Genomic DNA, 22,337 nt, shown 5'->3' on the forward strand with positions numbered 1-22,337 from the left:
TCCTCCTCTCCCCCTAAAGAGAAGGGATAGTCGGAACCATAAGAAAAGTGGCACTTAAGAAACAGAACGCTCAGATGTAGAAGAATCAGCCATGGCAGATAGGTAGCTGAATTGCAGCGGAATAGATGAGCAATGGTGTCATCATATTCCTCATCAGAAGTGATGAGATGTGTACACATTGGGCTTCTTTGTGTACAAGACAATGCTGCAGATAGGCCAACCATGCTAGATGTAGTTTTCATGCTAAGTAGCAACACAGATCGTTGACAACCTAATCAGCCAATATTTACCTTCCAAAACCCAGTCTCTGATTCCCAACCAGAGTCTGAAATTATTTTCTCAGCAAATGAAGCTACCATAACAATGATCAAAGGACGATAAGAAATATCAAATTTTTGCATTACAAATGTAATGACCTTTGTCCAAAAATAAAATGTAATTACCTTTGGTTATTCTGAAGTGTTCCTTCTCTGTCAAGAAACTGATTTTCAATTCAATATTTAAGTTGGGTTGGGTTCTAATTGAAGGTCAATCTAATTGGATTTGAAATTTTGAAAAACCAATTCATATTGATATGGAATCAGATTGAGTTATAATATTCAATGGTTACAAACAACCAGGTGTTTAAATTAGTGCATTTCGTATTTCACAAGTCAATTTGCAAATCTTGGAACTTCAAAAATTCACAAACTAAAGCATCTTAAACACCAAGAAACACTAAAATTCACAACACAATTAGAGAAAGCAAGAGAGCAAGCTTTTCTCAATTATAAAATAGAATTAGTTAATTCAATATGAAGATCAACTACAAACATTAATAACTCAACAACCCAAGAATGTTATCGCATCTCCAAAGGACTGAAGCCTTGATCTATAGCGAGGAAGCACGTTGAAAAAAACAAAAACAAAAACAACAAAAAACCTCAAGCAGGTTAACTTTAAGGTTAACATTCTGGAAAATAAAACATAAAACATAAAATTGATGATGTGTTATATATTAAGTGGTTAGACTATTTGAGTGGCTGAGATTTCCTAAATGTAGAGGCTCGGGATCCACTGGTGGAGTAGATCTTTTTATTCGCCTAGCACACACGGAATTAGGTAAGTGATAAACTCTATTGCTTACACAACTCCAATCAGCAGTATTTTTCCTTTTCTGTCTCATACTTCTTGTAATAAAAATTCATTGTTTCGGCTGCCATAGTGTTCAGCTTGCAGAGACCGCGATCTAACCAAAAGAGTAAGAGAATGAGGTCATCAAAGGATAGAAGAGTTCAAGAATGAGATGCTGTCATTGTTAGTTTCAAGATAGAAGAGTTCAAGAAGAGTTCAAGATAATGGTCATCAAAGGACCGATACATTGTTACCTAGTGATGGCCAATTTTTTCAGTGTGAAGTGCAAGGGATTGGGTTGTATTAATGACATTACTGTTATATTTTGAATTCCAAATTCCAAGGCCAGGAGGAGCAGTGCTTGATTTGGGTCGACTCTTCAAGATTATTCAGGGTGTTGCTAGAGGGCTTCTTTATCTCCACCATGATTCCTGTTTGAAGGTAATACGTAGAGATTTGAAGGTCAGTAACATTCTCTTGGATGAGAACATGAACCCAAAACTTCCAGATTTTGGATTGGCACGTATCGTTTAAGGCACACAGAGTCTAGCAAATACTCACAAAGTTGTAGGAACAATGTAAGCATCATCTCTTTCTTTTCCAATTCTCGGAAATCTTCTTTAAAAGTGAAATCCTTGAACACAGTGTCACTCATATCTAAATAAATGGCCTAGGCGGGGTTGGAGGGGGATAGCGCCTAGAAGAAAGAAAAGGACATTTTGGAACTCCAAGGTCTGGGATGAGATGACGATGGTGCTATGAGGCGAGACAGAGAGAGACGACGATTGAAGAGGAAGAGAGGTTGCGTGTCATGTTTAGGGTTTAGAAAAGGGCCTGGGCGAGAGAGAAGGGCCTGGGCTTAAGAAAATACAACATTAAATGGATTTTGCATAATGAAATCACTAAAGTAACCACTAATAAGTAACAAATAACAAATAAATATAAATAATTTATCACTAAATATTTTTCTTGCACTCACATAGGCTCCGATTACTCCTCTAGGCGCTAGGCCCTTGCGTGCCGCCCCCTTATTGCATAGTGATTTTTCGAACATTGGGATTAACATGTTGGTAAATCAAGGTGTACCAGCACTTCAATTTACAACCCTGCAATTTTAACTAATTCCAATTCCCTTATGTTTATGTTCATAATTAACTAAAAATTAGTTACATTGTATGGCATTTAGATTTAACTTTTTTGGTATAATTTTTCTTAAGACTATAAACAAAGAAGCAATTTCGTCAATTCTCAATTGATTGTGCAGTGGCTATATGTCTCCAGAATATGCCATAGGCGGGATATTTTCTGAAAAATCCGATGGCTACAGCTTCGAGGTCTTGCAATTGGAGATTATTAGTGCCAAAAAGAATACCAGCTTCTATTGCAATGACCAACATATAGGCTTCCTAACTTATGTAAGCTCACACTCTGGGAAAGTGAAAACTCAAAAAGGTACAATAGAGACTCAGATATTGGCCTAATAGTAATAAATAATGTTCTAAACTATCGATAAACAAAAATCGAGGCAAGACCATTTAAAAAATTTATGAAACAAGTACAGCCGAGCGGCTATACTATTTATTTTTTATAAAAAAAAAAGAGGAAAAAAAAAAGTGACCCCATTAAAGCCGGTCGGCAATACTGTTTTTTTAAATCCCGAGTATTGCGGCACGGCTGTACTATTTGTTAGGAAAAAAAAAAAAAGAACGCCTAGCCCCAAAAAGGGTATAGTCGCCGGGCTATTCTAGTTTTTTATAATAAAAAAACCATAGCATTTATTTCAAAAAAAATTATATATAAATATAAATAAAAAAAGACACTTCTATTTGCATTAGTTTATACTTTATAGATAATTTGCTATTTTCGATATATATACTTTATAGGTTTAAATTTTTTTAATATATATTATCTTTATTCAATAGTATGTGAAAATTGTGTATATAATACGTGAATTTTATGTGTATTATTGAAAATTTTGTAAAAAATCAAGTGTTTTAAACATGAAAATGCTAAATTGTTTATACGGTTAATAATTCTGGAAAAGTAAAAACTGAAAAGGGTACAATAGAGACTCATGTAAAGGCCTAATAGTAATGGATAATACTCTAAACTATCAATAAAAAAAATAGGGGAAATTTTTTAATAGTATCCATGTAAAGAGTATAGCCGCGCAACTATACTATTTATAAAAAAATAATTAAAATTAAAAAGGACCCCAGTATAGCCGGTCGGCTATACTCGTTTTAATAATAAACAAATCCCGAGTACAGCCGCGCGGCTATACTATTTTTAGTAGAAGACTTAAAATCCGGCTCAAAACTAAGCACCACAAGATGCTAGAAGAAAAGACCATGAGATTTTAGAGGGGGATAACATATTAATGATAAAATAGGATGCTTATTTATATTTGAAGTATCAGTGTGACCTCAAACGACATTGTTTTAGACTATTAGTTAACAATATCTTCACATAAAAAATAAAACAAAGAATCTAAACTTCATAAGTATGCCAGGAAACTTGGAAAAGGCTTTTACTGTCACTTAACATCAACTGTAGGAGACTTAATGGAGCCAAAAGGATACATATCTCCAAGGACACCCAGACTGCTGCTGCCCATTTGTATTCATACTCACAGCAGATATTGCCGGGTTAGGGAAAACTTTGAAAGGGTGCCAAAGTTGCCACTTAACCTCAACTGTAGGAGTCTCCTTGGAGTCAGAAGGATCTACATATCTCCAAAAGAATGCCAGACTGCTTCCCATTATATTCATAATCACAGTAGACAATGTTGCGTGTAATGCAACCATCGGCGAGGTGAAATGAGAAGTGGCCAAAACCACACCCAAAGAAGAATTTTGCATACCAACCTGCGAGTGTCAAACATGTAAATGAAGGATTAGTGTTGCATGCCCACCAAAATTTATGAAAGTTTTGACATTTTCAATCTGAGTGTAAAACAATGAAGATCTTCTATGGACTTACAATAAAGTTTAAGAAGAGAATTTTTATATCTTTATTACCAATTTGACCAAAACCGAAACAAAACTGGAACACAAGGATTCACAGAAAGCACAGAAAGCCAGATCATGTCTTAAGGTTTACATTCTATTTGATTAATACCTCAATTGATATTGCTCGTCTTTGTGCTTCTCTAAACCCGCAAACAGCTGCTGATATATACCTGCAAATTAAGACTCTCCTTGATATAAAAAAATTAAATTTAAAATAAAAAATAAAAAATAACTCCTCAAGTTGCACATTTGCACCGCAAAAACTCCAAAACAAACTAAACAAACAGGCACAGCAGCACAACCTTAAAGAATATTTGTATGAGTGCAAACTCTGCCAACAATCCTCGTATACAAAACTAGCTTCTATCTTCATTGTGGTTCAAACAACACTAGTACTAGATCCACAACTAATTTCAAGTCTATATTAAAAAGAAATACAAAATTTCTTTTGGTAAGATTGCATTTCCAGTTTAGAATCACTTTTGTATTAAAAATAAAAACTAGAGAAGTTTGTTCAGAACATAAAGGTATTGTTCAAAGATTAACGTCTTTTTCTACTAATGGTGATTAACCAGTAAGGGAGTGACCACAAAGAAGCACAGAACTTTGAAAAGTTTTCATTCAGCAAAACAGGAAGGGGGAAGGCAAGGACTGATAAATATAATAAATAAGAAAACCCTAATGATGCAGAATGCACGTGATACGTTTGTTAAATCCTTTAAATCCTAACGAATGCAGAAAACCCCAATTCTAGGAAATCTTCTTTAAACGTTAAATCTTTGAACACACTGTCACTCATATTGTTAATATTACTGAATAAATGGCCTAGGCGGGCGCCAGGCGGGTCTAGGCGGTCTAGGCGGGCACTGGCGCCTAGAAGAAAAAAAGGGCCATTTTGGAACTCCAAGGACTGGGACGAGATGAGGATGGTGCTATGAGGCCAGAGAGAGAGAGAGAGAGAGAGAGAGAGAGAGAGGAGGATTGAAGAGGAAGAGATATTGCGAGTTATGTTTAGGGTTTAGAAAAGGGCATGGGTGAAAGAGAAGGGCCTGGGCTTCAGAAAATACAACATTAAATGAATTTTGCATTATGAAATTACTAAAGTAACCACTAATAAGTAACAAATAACAAATAAATATTTTAATATTTTAAATCAAAAATATATTATACTATTTGTTTAATATATAATCTATATATATATCTATATATATAAAGCAAAAGGCAGAGAATGGTGAAACATTCAAAATACCAGAAAATGCCCTTGGTTAATGCAAACATTAAGAATTAAAATTATTAATTAAATAAGGATAATATGGTAAATTCATAATTTTTCATATTAAAAAAATTAAAACTAAAAGAAAATTCAGATAATGGATCCTATTTTTATGGAACACAACTATCCATTATCTTTTTTAATTCTAAAATAAATTTAAATTTTTTTAAAAAAAACCTCTCGCAGGCACAGAAGCGCGTGCAGAGAGGCTAGTATATATAAAGCAAAAGGCAGAGAATGGTGAAACATTCAAAATACCAGAAAATGCCCTTGGTTAATGCAAACATTAAGAATTGAAATTATTAATTAAATGAGGATAATATGGTAAATTCACAATTTTTCGTATTAAAAAAATTAATATTAAAAGAAAATTCAGATAATGGGTCCTATTTTTATGGAATACAAATATCCATTATCTTTTTTAATTCTAAAATAAATTTAAATTTTTTTTAAAAAAAACCTCTCGCATGCGCAGAAGCGCGTGCAGAAAGGCTAGTTTATATAAAGCAAAAGGCAGAGAATGGTGAAACATTCAAAATACCAGAAAATGCCCTTGGTTAATGCAAATATTAAGAATTCAAATTATTAATTAAATGAGGATAATATGGTAAATTCACACTTTTTCATATTTAAAAAAATTAAAAGAAAAAGACAAAGCAGATAATGGATCCTATTTTTATGGAACACAACTACCCATTATCTTTTTTAATTCTAAAATAAATTTACTTATTTTTTTAAAAAAACCTCTCGCAAGTGCGAAAGCGCATGCAGAGAGGCTAGTATATAATTTATATCCTTGTATTCTTCATGATTTTGGTAAATTTATCATTTATATTAAAAAAAGCATAGGCACTCGCATAGGCCCTGATTACTCCTCTAGGCGCTAGGCCCTTGCGTGCCACACCCTTACTACATATATAGTGATTTTTTGAACATTGGGATTAACATGTTGATAATTTGAGGTGTACCAGCACTTCAATTTACAACCCTACAATGTTAACTAACTCCAATCCCCTTATGTTTGTGTTGATAATTAACTAAAAATTAGTTGCATTGCATGGCGTTTAGATTTACCTTTTCTGGTATAATTTTTCTCAAGACTATAAACAAAGAAGCAATTTTGTCAGTTCTCAATTGATTGTGCAGTGGCTATATGTCTTTGGAGTATGCCATGGGTGGGATGTTTTCTGAAAAATTTGATGGCTACAACTTCAAGGTCTTGCAATTGGAGATTATTAGTGCCAAAAAGAATACCAGCTTCTATTGCAGTGACCAACATATAGGCTTCCTAGCTTATGTAAGCTCACACTCTAAATCTTAATGCAAAATTGTATTTTCATACAACTTAAGCAACCTATATGAAGCTAAATGCAGCAGAGTTTAACAATTCTGGCCAACATACATGAAATTTTGTCAGGCATGGCACTCACATGGAATGAAGGCAGGGGTTTGGAGTTGGTTGATGAAGTATTGGCAGATTCATATTCACCTTAAGAATCTAATGGATTTCTATTTTTGAAACCCAAAGGCATTGTATATGCATGGGTCAAGTTTCAGATTGGCAAGCACATGGAATTGCATACAATTATACTGTATTTTGCCTCAGTTTAGGTGCACATTGATGTGCCCATTTTTTTCACAAACATGATCCAATTGGTATTTGGTATAACAAACACAAGCAACGTATACGAGTTTTGGCATGCAGCTAGCATACCAAATTCACAAAACGTAAGTGGGGATAAAGGGAACCAAGGTCCCAAAAAGGAGTTGTCCAAAAGATGTAACTCCCCACACAAAACTCTCATCTGGGGATTTGGGGGATTTCTATTTGTGAGGTAATAAAATACCTCTTGGTTAAGCCGGGCTACAAATGACCGAGCTGAGCTCGGGTCCAGGTGGTTGGGTTTAGCTCGATATCAATGGACAAGCTAGGCTTGAGCCTTGGGCAGGATGTCTCCAGAGTATGAGTGCATGATAACTTTTTTAGAGTTCCAATTGTTCACACATTTTTTTTAATAAAAAATTTCAGAGAAATATTTATCACAATGAGTCTAGCAGGCCAGGAGATTATATAAATTTCAGTTTGTGTTTAGGTTTAAAGTATTAATAGAACAACATGTCGAGGCAATATGGAGAATTGGAGAAAATTTCAAACCACACCATTTATAATATGATTCATATTCCTCCTCAAATAAAAATATAATCTATCATAAAACATATAATTTTTTCTTTTATTAAAAAAACATAAACTACATCTGACTGTGTATATAGCCAGTCAATGAATTGGTAATTGCGTAGGCAAGAACCTAAGGTATATAAACCCTAATATCCCCTCAACAAGAGCCTTGATTAACTAACCTAGGATAAAAGTATCCTAAACGTGAAGGGAATGGTAAAAGTGAAAGTTTATCGCTTTCATTCGACTCGTTGTTTACAGTTGCCTCATAATTGTCTTCCTGTTTTTTAGAATGAAGGGCATAAGGAGAATTGTTGATGTTCCTGCAAAAACATAAGTCAGGTGTAAAGCGCTATGTAAATTGATCAATTATAATTAAATATCTGATGTGTTTTGAAAAAAAAAAATCAAATATTTTGTGCCTTAAGAATAAAGAAATAGAAACCATGTTAATCTTAATTTTTTTTTAGGGCTACAATTTGTTGACCATCAATTATTTGTGCAGGTATAGTGAGCAAATTTATGGGTACCAACATCGTTTTCTCTATGAAAATAGATATGATCTTCTTGGCATGTATGGATTTTGTTTATAAAGTATGATTTTGGCACTGTAGTTTGGATGAAGTTCCAATTTGGTAAAGGTTTCTGTTCTCGCGATATAACACTGTAGTTTATGACAGTCTACGTACAAACATAGACGTCTTTACCTGTCACGGCGTTTTTCAAGAAAACACTGCAAGGAATATCTTCTTGCCATTGGAAGTCCTGAAATAGGTAAAGAAAAAATTAGTTAGGGAAGATCTGTTAAAGAAAAACTAGAGCAAATGTGATTAACATTCCTTTTGTGAATACTAAAGATCAACTAGTAGTCGTTTCGAAAAAACAAAAAAATCAACTAGTAGATTTTTTTAGGGAGATTCACTATTATACCCAATATGGGGGCCCAAATTATAAAAATATCCTATATAAAATGGACTTTAGAAACACACCCAAAGCCCATTTACAACATAACAAAAAAGCTTTTAACTTCTTATAAATTACAAAACTGCCATCAATTTCTTAAAACAAGCCCAACCCCAAAATCTCATAAAAATACCCAAAACACTCAATAGGGCATCAAAGTAATTTAATAATCAATATTAAATTCAATAAGGCCAGCTATCATTTTTTGGGTTTTTTTTGGGTTTGTTTATAGGAATTCAATTGTGTAGGGTTTATTTATAATATTAGTGCTAGAAATGGGTATATCACTAAATATCTCATTTTTTTATTTATACAAAACATATTGAGAGAGTTGGGAATCGAAGTTAGGACGATGGATGCAGGGGTAAATGCTCTTAACAACTTGAGTTACAAAGCCCTTACAACTGGTAGATATTCTAAATAAAGCAGTGTAGGGTGTTTTACAACTCACTCTTCACGTTGGGCATTGGAGATATTTACACACCAACTTGAGGAGGAGTGTTGGTATGTGATTAAGGGATTTGTTACTTTTTTGTATAATTGACCTATATTTTAGTGTAATTAGGTTTTAAGTAGCTTTTGTTAGGGCCGCCAATGCAATCCTATATATTTGCCTCTACAAGAAAGAGAATACGTATCATAGTTTTAACCTAACTTGAATATCTTATTGGTTTCCAAATTATAACCCTTAAGGACAAGGATGATTTTGCAGGGGCGGGTAAAGTTAGGAAACTGGGCTATTCATTGTAAATTGTTCTCTTTTAACCTTTTTTTTATGGCAAACCAAAAATCACCTGATATATGAGCAATGCTGAGTATTCAATACACAAAATTTCGGGTATATGGTGAATGCTCTTAAATAATTGAGTTACATGTCGAAATGAACTACTCATACCTGCTCTTATTTTGGAAACTGATAGTGATTTGGGTTTGAGAGGGGGTTTTTGCCTGTCTGTTTTAAAACTTTCTGCAACAAGAGGTTTGACCGATGAGTTTTCACTGGCAAGACGCATAATCGCTTGAGCCTACAATGACAATATCTATGGGAATCAATATAGCAGATAATTTTATATAATTATTCACAATTTGGTAAGATATAACATTATAATAAATTGTTTGAGAAAATTATTTTCAGGAAAAAGAAGTTGAACAGTCAAATATGGCATTCACAACATAGACTTCATGGATTTCAAGCTTTGGGCACATTATTATTTGCTGAAAATTAAAAATTTGTGTGCATGTCTTTAAACTATTCACCTTATCAGCAGGAATATTGTCATAGACATTGATAATCCCATCATAAAATATTGTAAGCTGTTCTGAAGTCCTGTTGGATTGATCATCACATCTGTGTATGTACACACAATAAAAATTGAAGAGGACTATTTCAAAAGGGAAAACTAATGTTATAACACAAGAAATAATTAGGGTAATGATTTTGGCACTCCTAGTTTAGCTTATAGAAATTCAATTTAATTCCTTTTAAATACTCTCAGTGGATGTTCCAGAAGCTTAAATAGAGAGTGCCAACATCGCTACCTGAACATAATAAGCATATATAACGACGAAAATAAGGAAAACATACCGCAATCCAGGAAGCAACTGTTGCTCTAGCAAAGATAGCCGGTGTCCTGGAAAATTATTACTACCAAGAAATTTAGGTGGTAAGGGGCGAGGTGATGAATGCCCCTTGATAATTTCTGATTCAAATTCAGCTTCCATGCTGGTTTTAGCCACGTTATTTTGACTTCTTGTAAGAAGATACTTTCTGAAGAACCAAACACTTTGAGACATATGATTCTCTTCATCCATTGATCTTAAGCTGATGTCTCTTTGCTGGTCATCTGGGGTTCTTGCGACTTTTTCAAAACCAGAACTACTTTTGTTTTTATCTTCTCCATACAGTTCTTGGTCTGTTTTCATGAAGAAGTCCTTTATTATAATTGGAGTGCTACAAGCCATGATATATGTTGCTCTCTCCCAACTTATTCCCAAGAAGTGAAGAGAAGTCTTCAAACCTATGTATATACACACATGAGAAAGAAAAACAAAATTGCTGAACATCAAGCCCATATAAAGGAAATGAAAATTTTATATATATAGCCAAATTCCCGTCATCTCATGACTAACACAAAACTGAAATGGTATATCAAACGGCCCTAAGATATGAAGAAAACAGTTCAAAAATGCATACCAAGAACATGCATATATGTTAAAAGAGAGCAGATGTGTACCTGAAGTGGTTAGGGCTGGTTTATGAGTATGTGCATATAAAGCAAGCTCAGTTGATGGAGATATATATATATATATGTATGTATACAGAGAGAGAGAGAGAGAGAGAGAGAGAGAGAGAGAGAGAGAGAGAGAGAGAGAGAGAGAGAGAGGCGTCTAACAATTGGGGGTTGATTGTGAATAACGCCTTGGTAGACTTTGTTAGTAATTTACAAATCAAGCAGGCTAGGCTTTCGATGTACACGAAATCAAATTTAACCCCCACACGTTTGGACACAAGTACTGGATATCCAAAATTTGAAGTTGCTGGCAAAAATGAGTGCATGCTTTTTCCATGCAACTCAGAAAGCTGCTGCCGACACAAAAGTTACCTATTTCATGTTCTTACATATTTATCTATATTTACCTATATGCTTCTTCTCTCCAAGAAAATTTACTGAAATTTTCCTATATCTAATGATGCCAATATGCAACGGAATTAGCTTCACCCAAAACATATAAAAAGTGGATTGTAACTAAAGTTATAAAAAGCATTTACTCTCTTGTTCGCTTGATATGTCTTGTGTTCGATTCTTCCATTCGCTTGATATCTTGTGTTTGATTCTCTCATTTGCTCCATATCGTGTTTGATTCTATTTCCTGTAATAGTGTTTTTATCAAGGAAAATACATGATACTAATATAGCTCTATTTTATGAAAACAGTGAGAAAATACATTTTCAAATTACATAAATTCATCTTATCTTAACGTTTTGCTCCAAAAGACACAACCTTCATGCATTTGCTGGTCATTGTAGCAATGTTCTTGTCATTTGGGCTACAACCCTTGCAAATGGAATCAAATGAGGTTGGAATTTCTTGTCAATTGTCACCATCCATAAAAAATAAAAAAGATAAAAACAAACATTCTAGCAATTTTTTTATAAAGCATACACGCACGTGTATTGTGATGTATACTCATGTGCTTTTCATGGCCCATAAAAAAATAGACCAACGAGAAAGACACCTTGAAATAGACCAATAGACAATTACAAGTATTAATATTATATAGTTATAAAATATCAGTTAAAAAGGAAACAACAAAATCTCTCTCTATGACCAAGATAAAAGCACAAGAAAATAATGCCGGGCATTGCAAGGCATGTCATTAATTTTATACCAATTTTTTTGACGACTGTTATTCACACTCTAAGAAAAACTCGGCATGCATGCTCTTCTGCAACTGCAATTTCTATATCTTGTCTTTTTATTGAAGTGGTCTTACTTTCTTTTTTTTTCCGAAATTTTACATTAATCTTTACCGCAAATCAGTCTAGTTTAGCATATCATAAATATCCCAGAAGATTGTATTTTAAGACTGGCATTGCTTTATTTTAGTCGTGTTTAGGTTTAAAGTACTTAGTTTATTAAGTTTAATCACTGAAGTCTCAAGTTATTATCTTTTTTTCTTTTTGCCACAGTTAGGAAGGAAGAGGGGTATATCGAACCGCATATCGCTAGCCTGCATGCCAACATCTCTACCATTGAGCTAAGACCCCACTGGCAAAGTCTCAAGTTCTTATCACAAGGCATAAAAAGAGAAATATGCTTTTGCCTGGCCACTGGAGAGAAACAACCAAAACGACAAGAATGGAAATCCAAATGGTGGTTGAATGTCGGCAAAAGCCATAGCCTGGCTATATTGATAAGATTGAGTTCCTAAAAGGGTTCAAGAGCCCTGGTTTCACACTATTTTCAGTAGAAAGTTCAAATATGGCTCAAAACTAAGCACCACAAGATGCTAGAGGAAAGACCATGAGATTCTAGAGGTACATAACATGTTAATGATAAAATAGGATGCTTAGTTATATTTGAAGCATCAGTGTGACATCAAACGACATTGTTTTACTTTATAGTTATTAATTTGCTAGTTTCGACATCTCCAAAGAAGATATTGAAGAGAGAAACATTTCATAGTAAATCAATTTGAGAGTTCAATTTTTTCATCATCTTTTTTTTTTGGAGAATGTTTACCTTTGGTCTACCTCGTTCTCTCTAGTGATACTAAAAAACTATTATTAAATTAATATCTAATTGCATTAGTTTATACTTTATAGATATTAATTTAAGTGTATTAAACGTGAAAAATATGTATGTACATGTCCAACATGAGTATTAAAGGTGAAAGTGCTAAATTCTTTATACGTGTAATAACTCTGGAAAACTAAAAACAGGACAATAAAGACTCGGGTAATAGCCTAATAATAATGGATAATACTCTAAACTATCGATAAACGAAAATCGGGGAAAAACAATTTTAAAAAAAAGATAACATAATCTATATAAAGCGTATAGCCGCACGGCTATACTCTTTATAAAAATATAAAAAGGATTCCAGTAAAGCCGCGAGTCTACTCTTTTTTGGGGGGAAAAAAAATCCATAGTATAGCCGCACGGCTGTACTATTCGTTTAAATACAAAAAGGACTCGCGTAGCTCCTAGCGCTCAAATAGCGATTCAATGCCACGTGTCAAGGCTATACTACGGTTTTTTGTACAGCCGGTCGGCTATACTGTTTGAGTATGTTATATTTAAAAAGCGTATAGCCGCACGGCTATACGATTTATAAAAAAAAATTTAAAAAAAGGCCCAGAATAGCCGCTCTTAAAAAATCCCGGGTATAGCCGCGCGGCTATACTGTTTTCAGTAGAAAAGTTCAAATCTCGCTCAAAACTAAGCACCACAAGATGCTAGAAGAAAAGACCATGAGATTCTGGAGGTACATAACATATTAATGATAAAATAGGATGCTTATTTATATTTGAAATATCAGTGTGACCTAAAACGACATTGTTTTAGACTATTAGTTAACAATATCTTCATATAAAAAATAAAACAAAGAATCTGAACTCCATAAGTGTGCCAGGAAACTTAGAAAAGGCTTTTACTGTCACCTAACATCAACTGTTGGAGACTTAATGGAGCCAAAAGGATACATTTCTCCAAGGACACCCAGGCTGCTGCTGCCCATTGTATTCATACTCACAGCAGATATTGCCGGGTTAGGGAAAACTTCGAAAGGGTGCTATAGTTGTCACTTAACCTTAACTGTAGGAGTCTCCTTGGAGTCAGAAGGATCTACATATCTCCAAAAGAATGCCAGACTGCTTCCCATTATATTCATAATCACAGCAGACAATGCGGCGGGTAATGCAACCATTGGCGAGGTGAAATGAGAAGTGGCCAAAACCACACCCAAAGAAGAATTTTGCATACCAACCTGCGAATGTCAAACATGTAAATGAAGGATTAGTATTGCATGCCCACCAAAATTTATGAAAGTTTCGACATTTTCAGTCTGAGTATAAAACAATGAAGATCTTCTATGGACTTACAATAAAGTTTAAGAAGAGAATTTTTATATCTTCATTACCAATTTGACCAAAGCCGAAACAAAACTGGAACACAAGGATTCACAGAAAGCCAGATCATGTCTTAAGGTTTACATTCTATTTGATTAATACCTCAATTGATATTGCTCGTCTTTGTGCTTCTCTAAACCCGCAAACAGCTGCTGATATATACCTGCAAATTAAGACTCTCCTTGATCAAAAAAGACTCCTCAAGTTGCACATTTGCACCGCAAAAACTCCAAAACAAACTAAACAAACAGGCCCAGCACCACAACCTCAAAGAATATTTGTATGAGTGCAAACTCTGCCAACAATGCTTGTATACAAAACTAGATTCTATCTTCATATGTCAAATTAAAATCCACATAGACAAAGAAGATTGAATATATACTTTCTTACTGCAATAGCTTTTATGGCTATGAAGTCATAATGACAGCAAACTATAGTTTCACAACTGTTGCTTACAAATTATGAGTACTTTGTTTTTTCAAAGTATAGTTAACTTCACTCTATAATTTATATATCAAACTTGACAGAAGCTAAATCAAACAGCAATAATACATTAATACAAGGCTACAACGTAATTTTTTTAGAATTTTTGAGCTAAAATTAGAGTGAATCTTTACATATACATACTGAAAAAATGTATACATTACCTTGAGCTTTTTCCACAACACACTTAACAATTAAAGTCACCAACAGTTAAAGGCAACTTACCCCACAAAGAAACCAGCAATATGTACTAACAGCACAGAAAGAATAACCACACCAACTTCTCCAGATAACATTGTCTGAGCACGAGCAATTAGAGACAGATCAGCCGGCAATGTTACAGCAACCATTGAAGCTTTGAGACGGACAACATTCTCAGAGAATACACTGGCCCACAAAATAAAATCTAGTAGTGTGAGAAAGAGAGCATATTTGGAAGAACCCACAGGCAAGACAATCATATTTTACATATAAGTAATTAAAAAGATATTTATATGCATAACAAATGTACCTGCATGCAAGCAGTGATGCAGCTAGAACAGCAAAAAGTGGTGCAAAAGGTATCACAATTTTAACCACTGCAGGAAATGCACTCTGCATATAAGAACCTAACAAAATTGGAGCAACAACGACCTACAGATGACAGAATAGAGACCATAAGCCCCAGCTGATGGATAATATAATATTACTGAAGTTTATTATATTTAACTTAACCTGCATGGTGCTGATTGACAGTTTGGCAGCATCCACAGGGACGTAAGTCCCTGCCAATATCTTTGTTAGTAGAGGAGTCAGGGCTACTGCCCCAAGAGTTGTGCATACCGTCATTACAATAGAGAGAGGAACATCCCCTTGAGCAATTAAGGTCACCTGAAAAGCTATCATAAAAAGCATTGAATGGAGTATCTCACAATTTGAAAATATTAAGGCATTGCATTCAAACAACACGAGATCCATAACTAATTTCAAGTCTATATTAAAAGGAAATACAAAGTTTCTTTTAGTAAGATTGCATTTCCAGTTAGAATCACTTTTGTATTAAAAATAATAACTAGAGAAGTTTGTTCAGAACATAAAGGTATTGTTCAAAGATTAATGTCTTTTTCTACTAATGGTCATTAACCAGTAAGGGAGCGACCACAAAGAAGCACAGAACTTTGAAAAGTTTTCATTCAGCAAAACAGGAAGGGGGAAAGCAAGGACTGAAAAATATAATAAATATGAAAACCCTAATGATGCAGAATGCATATGATTAGTTTTCCTAAATCTATTTGGATGAATTATTATTAGCTTTCTTTATTCCATTCAGATTAGTTATTACTTCAGTTAAGGATTCCTTGTTGTTGAAGGATCTCCTATTAGTTAATTTGCTTTCCTATTTCTTAAAGTTTACTTTTCCTTTTCCTAGAGTACAAAGGGTTGTGCCTCTCTAAATAGAGCAGTTTGTAATCTTTTAAGGCAGACTTGATTAATGATAAATTTCCTTACTTTAAACTCACTGATTCCTTCCCTTTCCCTTCGTCCCTCCGATCTCTGATTCTTCTCCTCGATCTCCCTTATCCTAGATGTTCTACATTACCTAAATTAGGAAAGAATTTGGGAAAACATAAAAACCTAACCTAATTGGCCACCTGGCATGCAGTCTGTCATACCACCAAACACATGATTTTAGGTAATAAATTTTTTTTTGCATAAACCAAGCACAGCCGAGACTATGATTTGTGACAATTGGTCGGTAATGGTGAATTAGAACGGAAGTTAATAAGTTAGAAACAGAAAGAGTGGAGGAAGAGATGGCAAAATCGAAAACGGTCAGCCTGATAATTTGACTATACAAAATGGTACTTCTAGGAGTACATCAGAAAAAAATGATGTCACCAGTTTGTCATCATTAGCAAAAATGGTGAGAATAAAGACCATCATCCATTGTGAGCAAAAAGATGGTACCTTAAGCATTAAAGCATGCCCAAGGTAGAGCAAAACAGGAAACAGGAATTAAGAATTGAATTGTACAGATTTCTGTGTCATTGAAAATGCTTCTTCTTCTTTTTTGGGTCCCTCTACACCATTTGGGGTAAGAATTCATTCATTATATCCAGAAAATGTCATGTACGTCTAATAATTATAGCATACGTACTCATATCATTTGACAGATTCAAATAATTAAGCCTACGTTGGTATAAGCGGTAGCAACTATCTCTAAATGTTACCAACCAACTGATCATTCTTTTGGCTTTAAGAATCCTTAACCTTGCTTCAGTAAATTGTAAGCATTCAAGTTCAGGAACAAATTAAGAGGAAAATAAACAGGTTCATTGCCCTCTAAAAAGAGAAGTGAAAATGCTAGAAAAGTTTATCCTGCTGGATATGCTCCTTAAAGACAGAAAATCATAATGAAAATAAATCTATTAAATGCAACCAAATACTTTTACATTCTGCACAAAAATAAGTGGCATCGTCACTAACTACATCAAATTAGAAAATTACTAATAGAGCTATATAATTGTCAATCAGAACATCAAGAACTCTGGAAAATGTGCTTTATATGAGTTAGGAATGGATGTAAGCTGAAGAAGAAACAAAACTAAACAAAACTTACCACATTGGAGGCAGTACCTCCAGGGCAGCAGCCAAGCAATATTAAACCAACTGAAAGAGACGGTGGAAGCCCAAATATTTTAGCAACAAGTGTTGCAAACACGGGCATAATAGTGTACTGAGCAACACATCCAAACAATATCTGAACAAAAGTGACAGATAAGAAATTATTAACAGGAGTACACATTTATATTAGCAGCTCTTTGTGGAGCAAAGATAGAGTTACACTTTCTTCATGGGCAACACTATTTATTTGACAAAAACCAATATTGGCAGACCCATCTTAACTAAAAAGTAATTAGTCACTTGAATACATAACTCACAATAAATATGTTAAAGCATCAATTGCAAACTGGGAAAAGTCAATTTGTTAACAAAGTTTCTAAACATAAAATTGAACTGTATCTGATTAAAAAGAGAAAACAAGGTACACATAAAATGCCAAAAGGTAAATGAAATGCAAACAAACTCTAATAGATCTTGCCACAAACACGTGTAACTTCCCCAGGTAAAGCATTCCCATTATCAAATCAATCTACCAAGAAACCCCAAATTAAAATGCAGTTCTGTTCAAGACAAGACTTACTGAAAGGGGCCTTTGGCGGAACAAGCCAAGCAAGTCCTTATACTCCAAAGTGAGACCCATTGACAACATTATCAACCCAAGAGACAAGGTATATGAAGCTGGGCTTCTCTCAACAAACCATGAAAAAGCAGAGGGTTTGAGGCAAGCAACAACACCCCCAGCAGTCACATAGAAAGGGTACAAGCTTGCTGCAGTGGACAGTATGTTTTCCCGTCTGGGTTTACCTGGAGACACAGCAAAGTGTTCAGAATTTTCTTGAACAGCTCTGATTGTTGGTAAAGTTGTGAGCTTTGGTGGTGGAAAATGTGAAGGCGTTTTGGGTCTAACAGAGATTCTTTGGTGGGTTAAGTTTGGAGGTGAAGTGAAGCAACTGAGTCTGAAAGCGAGGGACATGGTTAACTTAAGGTTATGGTTTATCTATCACTCAGTCTATAGACTAATTTTGGAAGAAAAGAAAGAACAATGCGGTTCTAGTCTTCTTCTAGATTTTGCATTCGGTGATTTTTGGTTGTAGTTCTTCAGAGTAATGATTTGTGGCACTCACAGAGTCAGCGGGACACGCAAAAAGGCTGCTTCCTGCTTCTGTCTTCCTGGTTATGGCCGTTAGTGGCTTTGTGGGCTCTCCTCTGTTTCTTATGCGTGTGATTTGGGTTCATTTGGGCTTTGTACATTAATTTCGGCTCGTCCGATAATTACTTCAATTTTAATTTTTAAGTTTTTTTATTTTATTTAAATAATGATATTCTTATCATATTTATATACTATATTTTCATACCATTTATGGCAGATGAGGTGGATAACCATATCAATTAAATTAATTTAACATTTTCTTTTCTTTTATGATTTATTTTTATTGATACTTTTTAATTAATGTGGTTGTCCACTTTATCTGCCACATAAGGTTGTATGAAAATGTAGTATACAAATATAATAAGAGTTGCATTACTCTTTTTTCTTCTTTTTTTCTTTTTTACTAGAGTATAGAGAAAAATGAAAGTGAAAATTGGAGTGACGATGAGAGGGGAGGATGGGAGGAACAAAAATGAAAATGATTTCAAATAGATTTCAGTTTTTAATTTTGGTTTTCACTTTGGTTACTACTTACTCCATCATTTCCTCTCATCTTCTCTCTCAATCTCATCTCCACTCTCATTTTTCTTCCTCTTTTTCATTTTAAAAAAAAATTTTAACTAAAAAATAAAATTGAAATGATAATCAAACGGACCCTATAATTTTTTGAAAGTCACACGTGTGTCATTCGTTCTTTATTTTTCTTTCTCAAAATTTTCTTCTATTTATTATTATTATTTACCATGGAGAAGAACTAGAGATCTTTTTTTTCTTTTTTCCTTTCGTAAAGGTCCGTCTTTTCCTACAATTAATTAAATTTTGTGCCCTTGAGGGTTGAAGTATAAGCCATTTTTACCAAGTATATAGGTCATTCTTTTACTTTGGTATATGTCTTTTCATCTCTAATTAATTACATTGTGTGCCATTAAGGCTTAAAAGTAGGGCTGGGCATTTGGACACGAAACCCGGCCAAACTGCCCAAACTAAATTAATGGGTTGGGTTGGGTTGGTTTTTTTTCAATTTTTTTTTTATTATTGGTTTGAACTCAAATCAAATCGAAATATATGGTTCGGTATATGGTTTGCAATATTCAAAACTACGGTTTAACCAAATCAAACCGAATATATTTAAAAATATTATATATAATATTATTATAAGAAATATATATATAATACATAGTTTCAATCTTTTCCTTTTCTTTTCTTTCAATCTCTTCGTTTGTCTTGTCTTCATCAGCCCCTCTCTTTTTTTTTTTCTCATTCTTCTTATATTTGTCTTGACTCCCTCTCCCCATCTCCCTCTTCTTTTTTCATTCTTCTTCTTCTTCTTCTTCTCTCTCTTTTCTTTTTCTCCTCTTCTTCTTCTCCATCTCTCCCTCTCTTTTTTTTTCTTCTTCTCCTCTCCATCGCTTTTATTTCTTCTTTCTCTATCTCTCTCTTTCTCTCTCTCTCTCTCTCTCTCTCTCTCTCTCTCTCTCTCTCTCTCTCTAAGAGCTAAAAAACCGAAATCGAACCAAACCAAACCACCAAGTCCGGTTAACCGAAGTGGTCGGTTTTCATCAATTATGGTTTGGTTTCGGTTTTCAAAATAGTCAAACTGAAACCTACGATTCGGTGTCGAGTTGAGTCCAAAACCGAACCAACCCAAACCGAGCTCAGGCCTACTTAAAAGTATACTTTATTTTGCACCCTTATTTTTAACTTTGGTACAAAGTCATTTCATATAATTAGTTATGTTTTCCACCCTTGAACCTGAGAATATTTCATTGTTCAACCCAACACTTGTGGGATATTGGAATGTTTCCCATCCTCAGTTTTTCGTTATATAATTTCGCTTGCAGGCAGATTGCAAATTTTATGCTGATGCAGGCAATAAATTTGCACCAAATGAAAAAAAAAAAAAAAAAAATTTAAATCATAATGAAAGGCCAACCATTCTTATCCATAAACTAACAAATATATATTCAGGAAGAAAAAAAAACACACACACACGATTTTGAAGAAGTTCTGAAAGTTACATTTGATAGATTCTTACCCAAAATAGAAAAAAAATTCAGTATTTGGTTTCTTCATTGTGGCAAGCATCCCTTTACTCACAGCATTTGTATGAATGTAATCATCATAATGTAACTTGTTCAAATGGCTAATTACATAGTCAATACCGACTTTGTCTGGAATGGTAGATAGCAATTATAATTTACCAAAAGTCATGCAACTTCTGAGAAGCCTTTAAAAGTTGACCCTTTTTTTTTCTTTGACCAACAACATACAGATGGCAAAAGGAAGCAGTTGCAATGGTCTTGAAGGAATCAAATCAAACTACACATGTCATTGGTTTATTCATGATCTGCCAAAAAGGACAATTGTACATGTTCCTTGCACTTTCAGCTAAACTTAATTAATAATTCAATTAAGAGAGATGTCAACAAAGATTAAACAACCCTTCCACGCAAAACAGAGGGGTAGACGTGATTAAAAAGATTAATTAATTTTAAGTTAAAACAACAAAACGAATGATAATTTATTTGCCAGATGTAAGAGGGTATCCAATGCCGTGTCTTTTGGTGGGGAAGACCACAAACAGCAAGCTGCAAATAAGCCCAATACCAACTGGAACAATGTCTAAAACCTCCTGAGTCTCACGCCCAGGCGTAGGGTAGAAGCACCCCACAACATTCTTGTCCCTCAAAGCCACAGCTCCAAACACAAACACGGACAAAACTGCATGAACCAAATCCATGAACCTTATCTTGTACTTGCTCAAATCAGGCAGACCTGAACCTGAGGCATCCGGGTAGTCAAACAAAAATAACCCCTTGGTCGTTGCCAGGCCGTAGTAAACTTGTCCATCAGAGGCCTTGACGCTGTCGGTGAGGGACGCGATGAAACATGAGAGGGCAAAGAGGAGGAGCAGGATGAGGGTCATGGGGCGCGTGGCGGAGTCACAAGAGCCGTTGCTGGTGAAGATTGGGGTGAGGAGTTGGAAGGCGAGGAGGGTGCCTGTTGGGAGGAGGTTGGCTAGGTTTGCTGTGCTTGTTAGGGTTTGGGAGATGGCACGTTGGGAGAGGGTGGGTTGTGGTAGTTGAGGGCTTTTCGGGGTGTCAGGTTCCGATTCGGAGCTGGTGGTGGAGGTTGGTGGGTTGGTAGTAATGGAAACTGCATCTGATATCGATGGTTGCTTGGTAGGTGTTGGTCTTGGTCTAAGAGACATGTTGGACTGTGGCGGCGGAGGTGGCGGAGGTGGCGGAGGTGGTGGTGTTGGCGGCGACGATTGTGGTGGCTTTGAGAATTGTTAGTATTTAGAGGAGAGAGACACTTTGGCGTATGGGGGGAGATTAATGGTTTTGGTGATGGTTAGGGAGAGATATATTATATATAGAGAGAGAACTCTGGTTAGGTGGATGGAAAATGATAAGAACGTTACGTTAGTTGTTGTTGCTTGTCTTGGAAGGTAGTTGCTTCCATGGAGTTTCCTGTTAGGTCAAGCTTTTGACATCTTCAATGTTCACGGGCTATATATTCTCACATGTTCATATGCGTGACGTTATGTATCTGAATGCATATGTGCAATACTAATTAACAATGTCATTTTAGTCATGTTCACCGATTTTGACAATTTATTTATACAATCTTGACATGTCATTTCCCATCTTTTAATTAAGCTAGCAAGGAATCTTCTGCTGTATATTATCTTAATATAAACTTCGTGGCCATTAATTTTTGTTTTATTTTTAAGGAAGAGGATACCACTTTATTACAACTCAGAAAAAGAAAATTCATATCATGGATTTGAGCTTGTTTCTTGCAGGATCTACTTCCATGTATAATTGTGCTTTCACTAATCTTAACTTAAGGAAGTATAATTAAAGGGAAAATTTTCAAAATGTCACCTAAACTTTTACACCAATTTTAATTTGTCACTTCAAAGAAAA

General features: G+C 34.7%; 3 protein-coding genes across 3 annotated transcripts; all 3 read right to left on the reverse strand.

Annotated features, from left to right (window-relative positions):
- LOC109950039 (protein TIFY 4B-like) lies at positions 7,542-10,847 on the reverse strand. The gene is made up of 6 exons (XM_020567546.1): positions 10,771-10,847; positions 10,122-10,554; positions 9,794-9,884; positions 9,432-9,561; positions 8,281-8,338; positions 7,542-7,896 (listed from the first exon to the last, which is right to left on the reverse strand). Exons 2-6 carry the CDS (start codon positions 10,496-10,498, stop codon positions 7,731-7,733), a joined length of 822 nt encoding a protein of 273 aa, XP_020423135.1. The 5' UTR covers positions 10,499-10,554; positions 10,771-10,847; the 3' UTR covers positions 7,542-7,730.
- LOC18792456 (probable sodium/metabolite cotransporter BASS2, chloroplastic) lies at positions 13,536-18,829 on the reverse strand. The gene is made up of 7 exons (XM_020559463.1): positions 17,836-18,829; positions 17,251-17,391; positions 15,366-15,521; positions 15,163-15,284; positions 14,877-15,038; positions 14,271-14,331; positions 13,536-14,026 (listed from the first exon to the last, which is right to left on the reverse strand). Exons 1-7 carry the CDS (start codon positions 18,226-18,228, stop codon positions 13,841-13,843), a joined length of 1,221 nt encoding a protein of 406 aa, XP_020415052.1. The 5' UTR covers positions 18,229-18,829; the 3' UTR covers positions 13,536-13,840.
- LOC18788581 lies at positions 20,706-22,061 on the reverse strand. Its single transcript, XM_007226045.2, has one exon. It carries the CDS (start codon positions 21,614-21,616, stop codon positions 20,927-20,929), a length of 690 nt encoding a protein of 229 aa, XP_007226107.1. The 5' UTR covers positions 21,617-22,061; the 3' UTR covers positions 20,706-20,926.

The sequence above is a fragment of the Prunus persica genome, chromosome G1 (assembly GCF_000346465.2).
Source record: "Prunus persica cultivar Lovell chromosome G1, Prunus_persica_NCBIv2, whole genome shotgun sequence".
Classification (NCBI taxonomy): domain Eukaryota; kingdom Viridiplantae; phylum Streptophyta; class Magnoliopsida; order Rosales; family Rosaceae; genus Prunus; species Prunus persica.

What these genes read in the sequence shown, in the direction of transcription:
- LOC109950039 (XM_020567546.1), bottom strand. Translation starts at nt 10,498, where the DNA reads ATGGCTTGTAGCACTCCAATTATAATAAAGGACTTCTTCATGAAAACA. An exon ending in CAGTTGCTTCCTGGATTGCG is followed by an intron (nt 9,885 to 10,121) that starts GTATGTTTTCCT and finishes GTACATACACAG; the next exon opens with ATGTGATGATCAATCCAACA. An exon ending in AGTTTCCAAAATAAGAGCAG is followed by an intron (nt 8,339 to 9,431) that starts GTATGAGTAGTT and finishes TACCTATTTCAG; the next exon opens with GACTTCCAATGGCAAGAAGA.
- LOC18792456 (XM_020559463.1), bottom strand. Translation starts at nt 18,228, where the DNA reads ATGTCCCTCGCTTTCAGACTCAGTTGCTTCACTTCACCTCCAAACTTA. An exon ending in TGTCAATCAGCACCATGCAG is followed by an intron (nt 15,285 to 15,365) that starts GTTAAGTTAAAT and finishes TGTCATCTGTAG; the next exon opens with GTCGTTGTTGCTCCAATTTT. An exon ending in GCATCACTGCTTGCATGCAG is followed by an intron (nt 15,039 to 15,162) that starts GTACATTTGTTA and finishes TTTGTGGGCCAG; the next exon opens with TGTATTCTCTGAGAATGTTG.
- LOC18788581 (XM_007226045.2), bottom strand. Translation starts at nt 21,616, where the DNA reads ATGTCTCTTAGACCAAGACCAACACCTACCAAGCAACCATCGATATCA.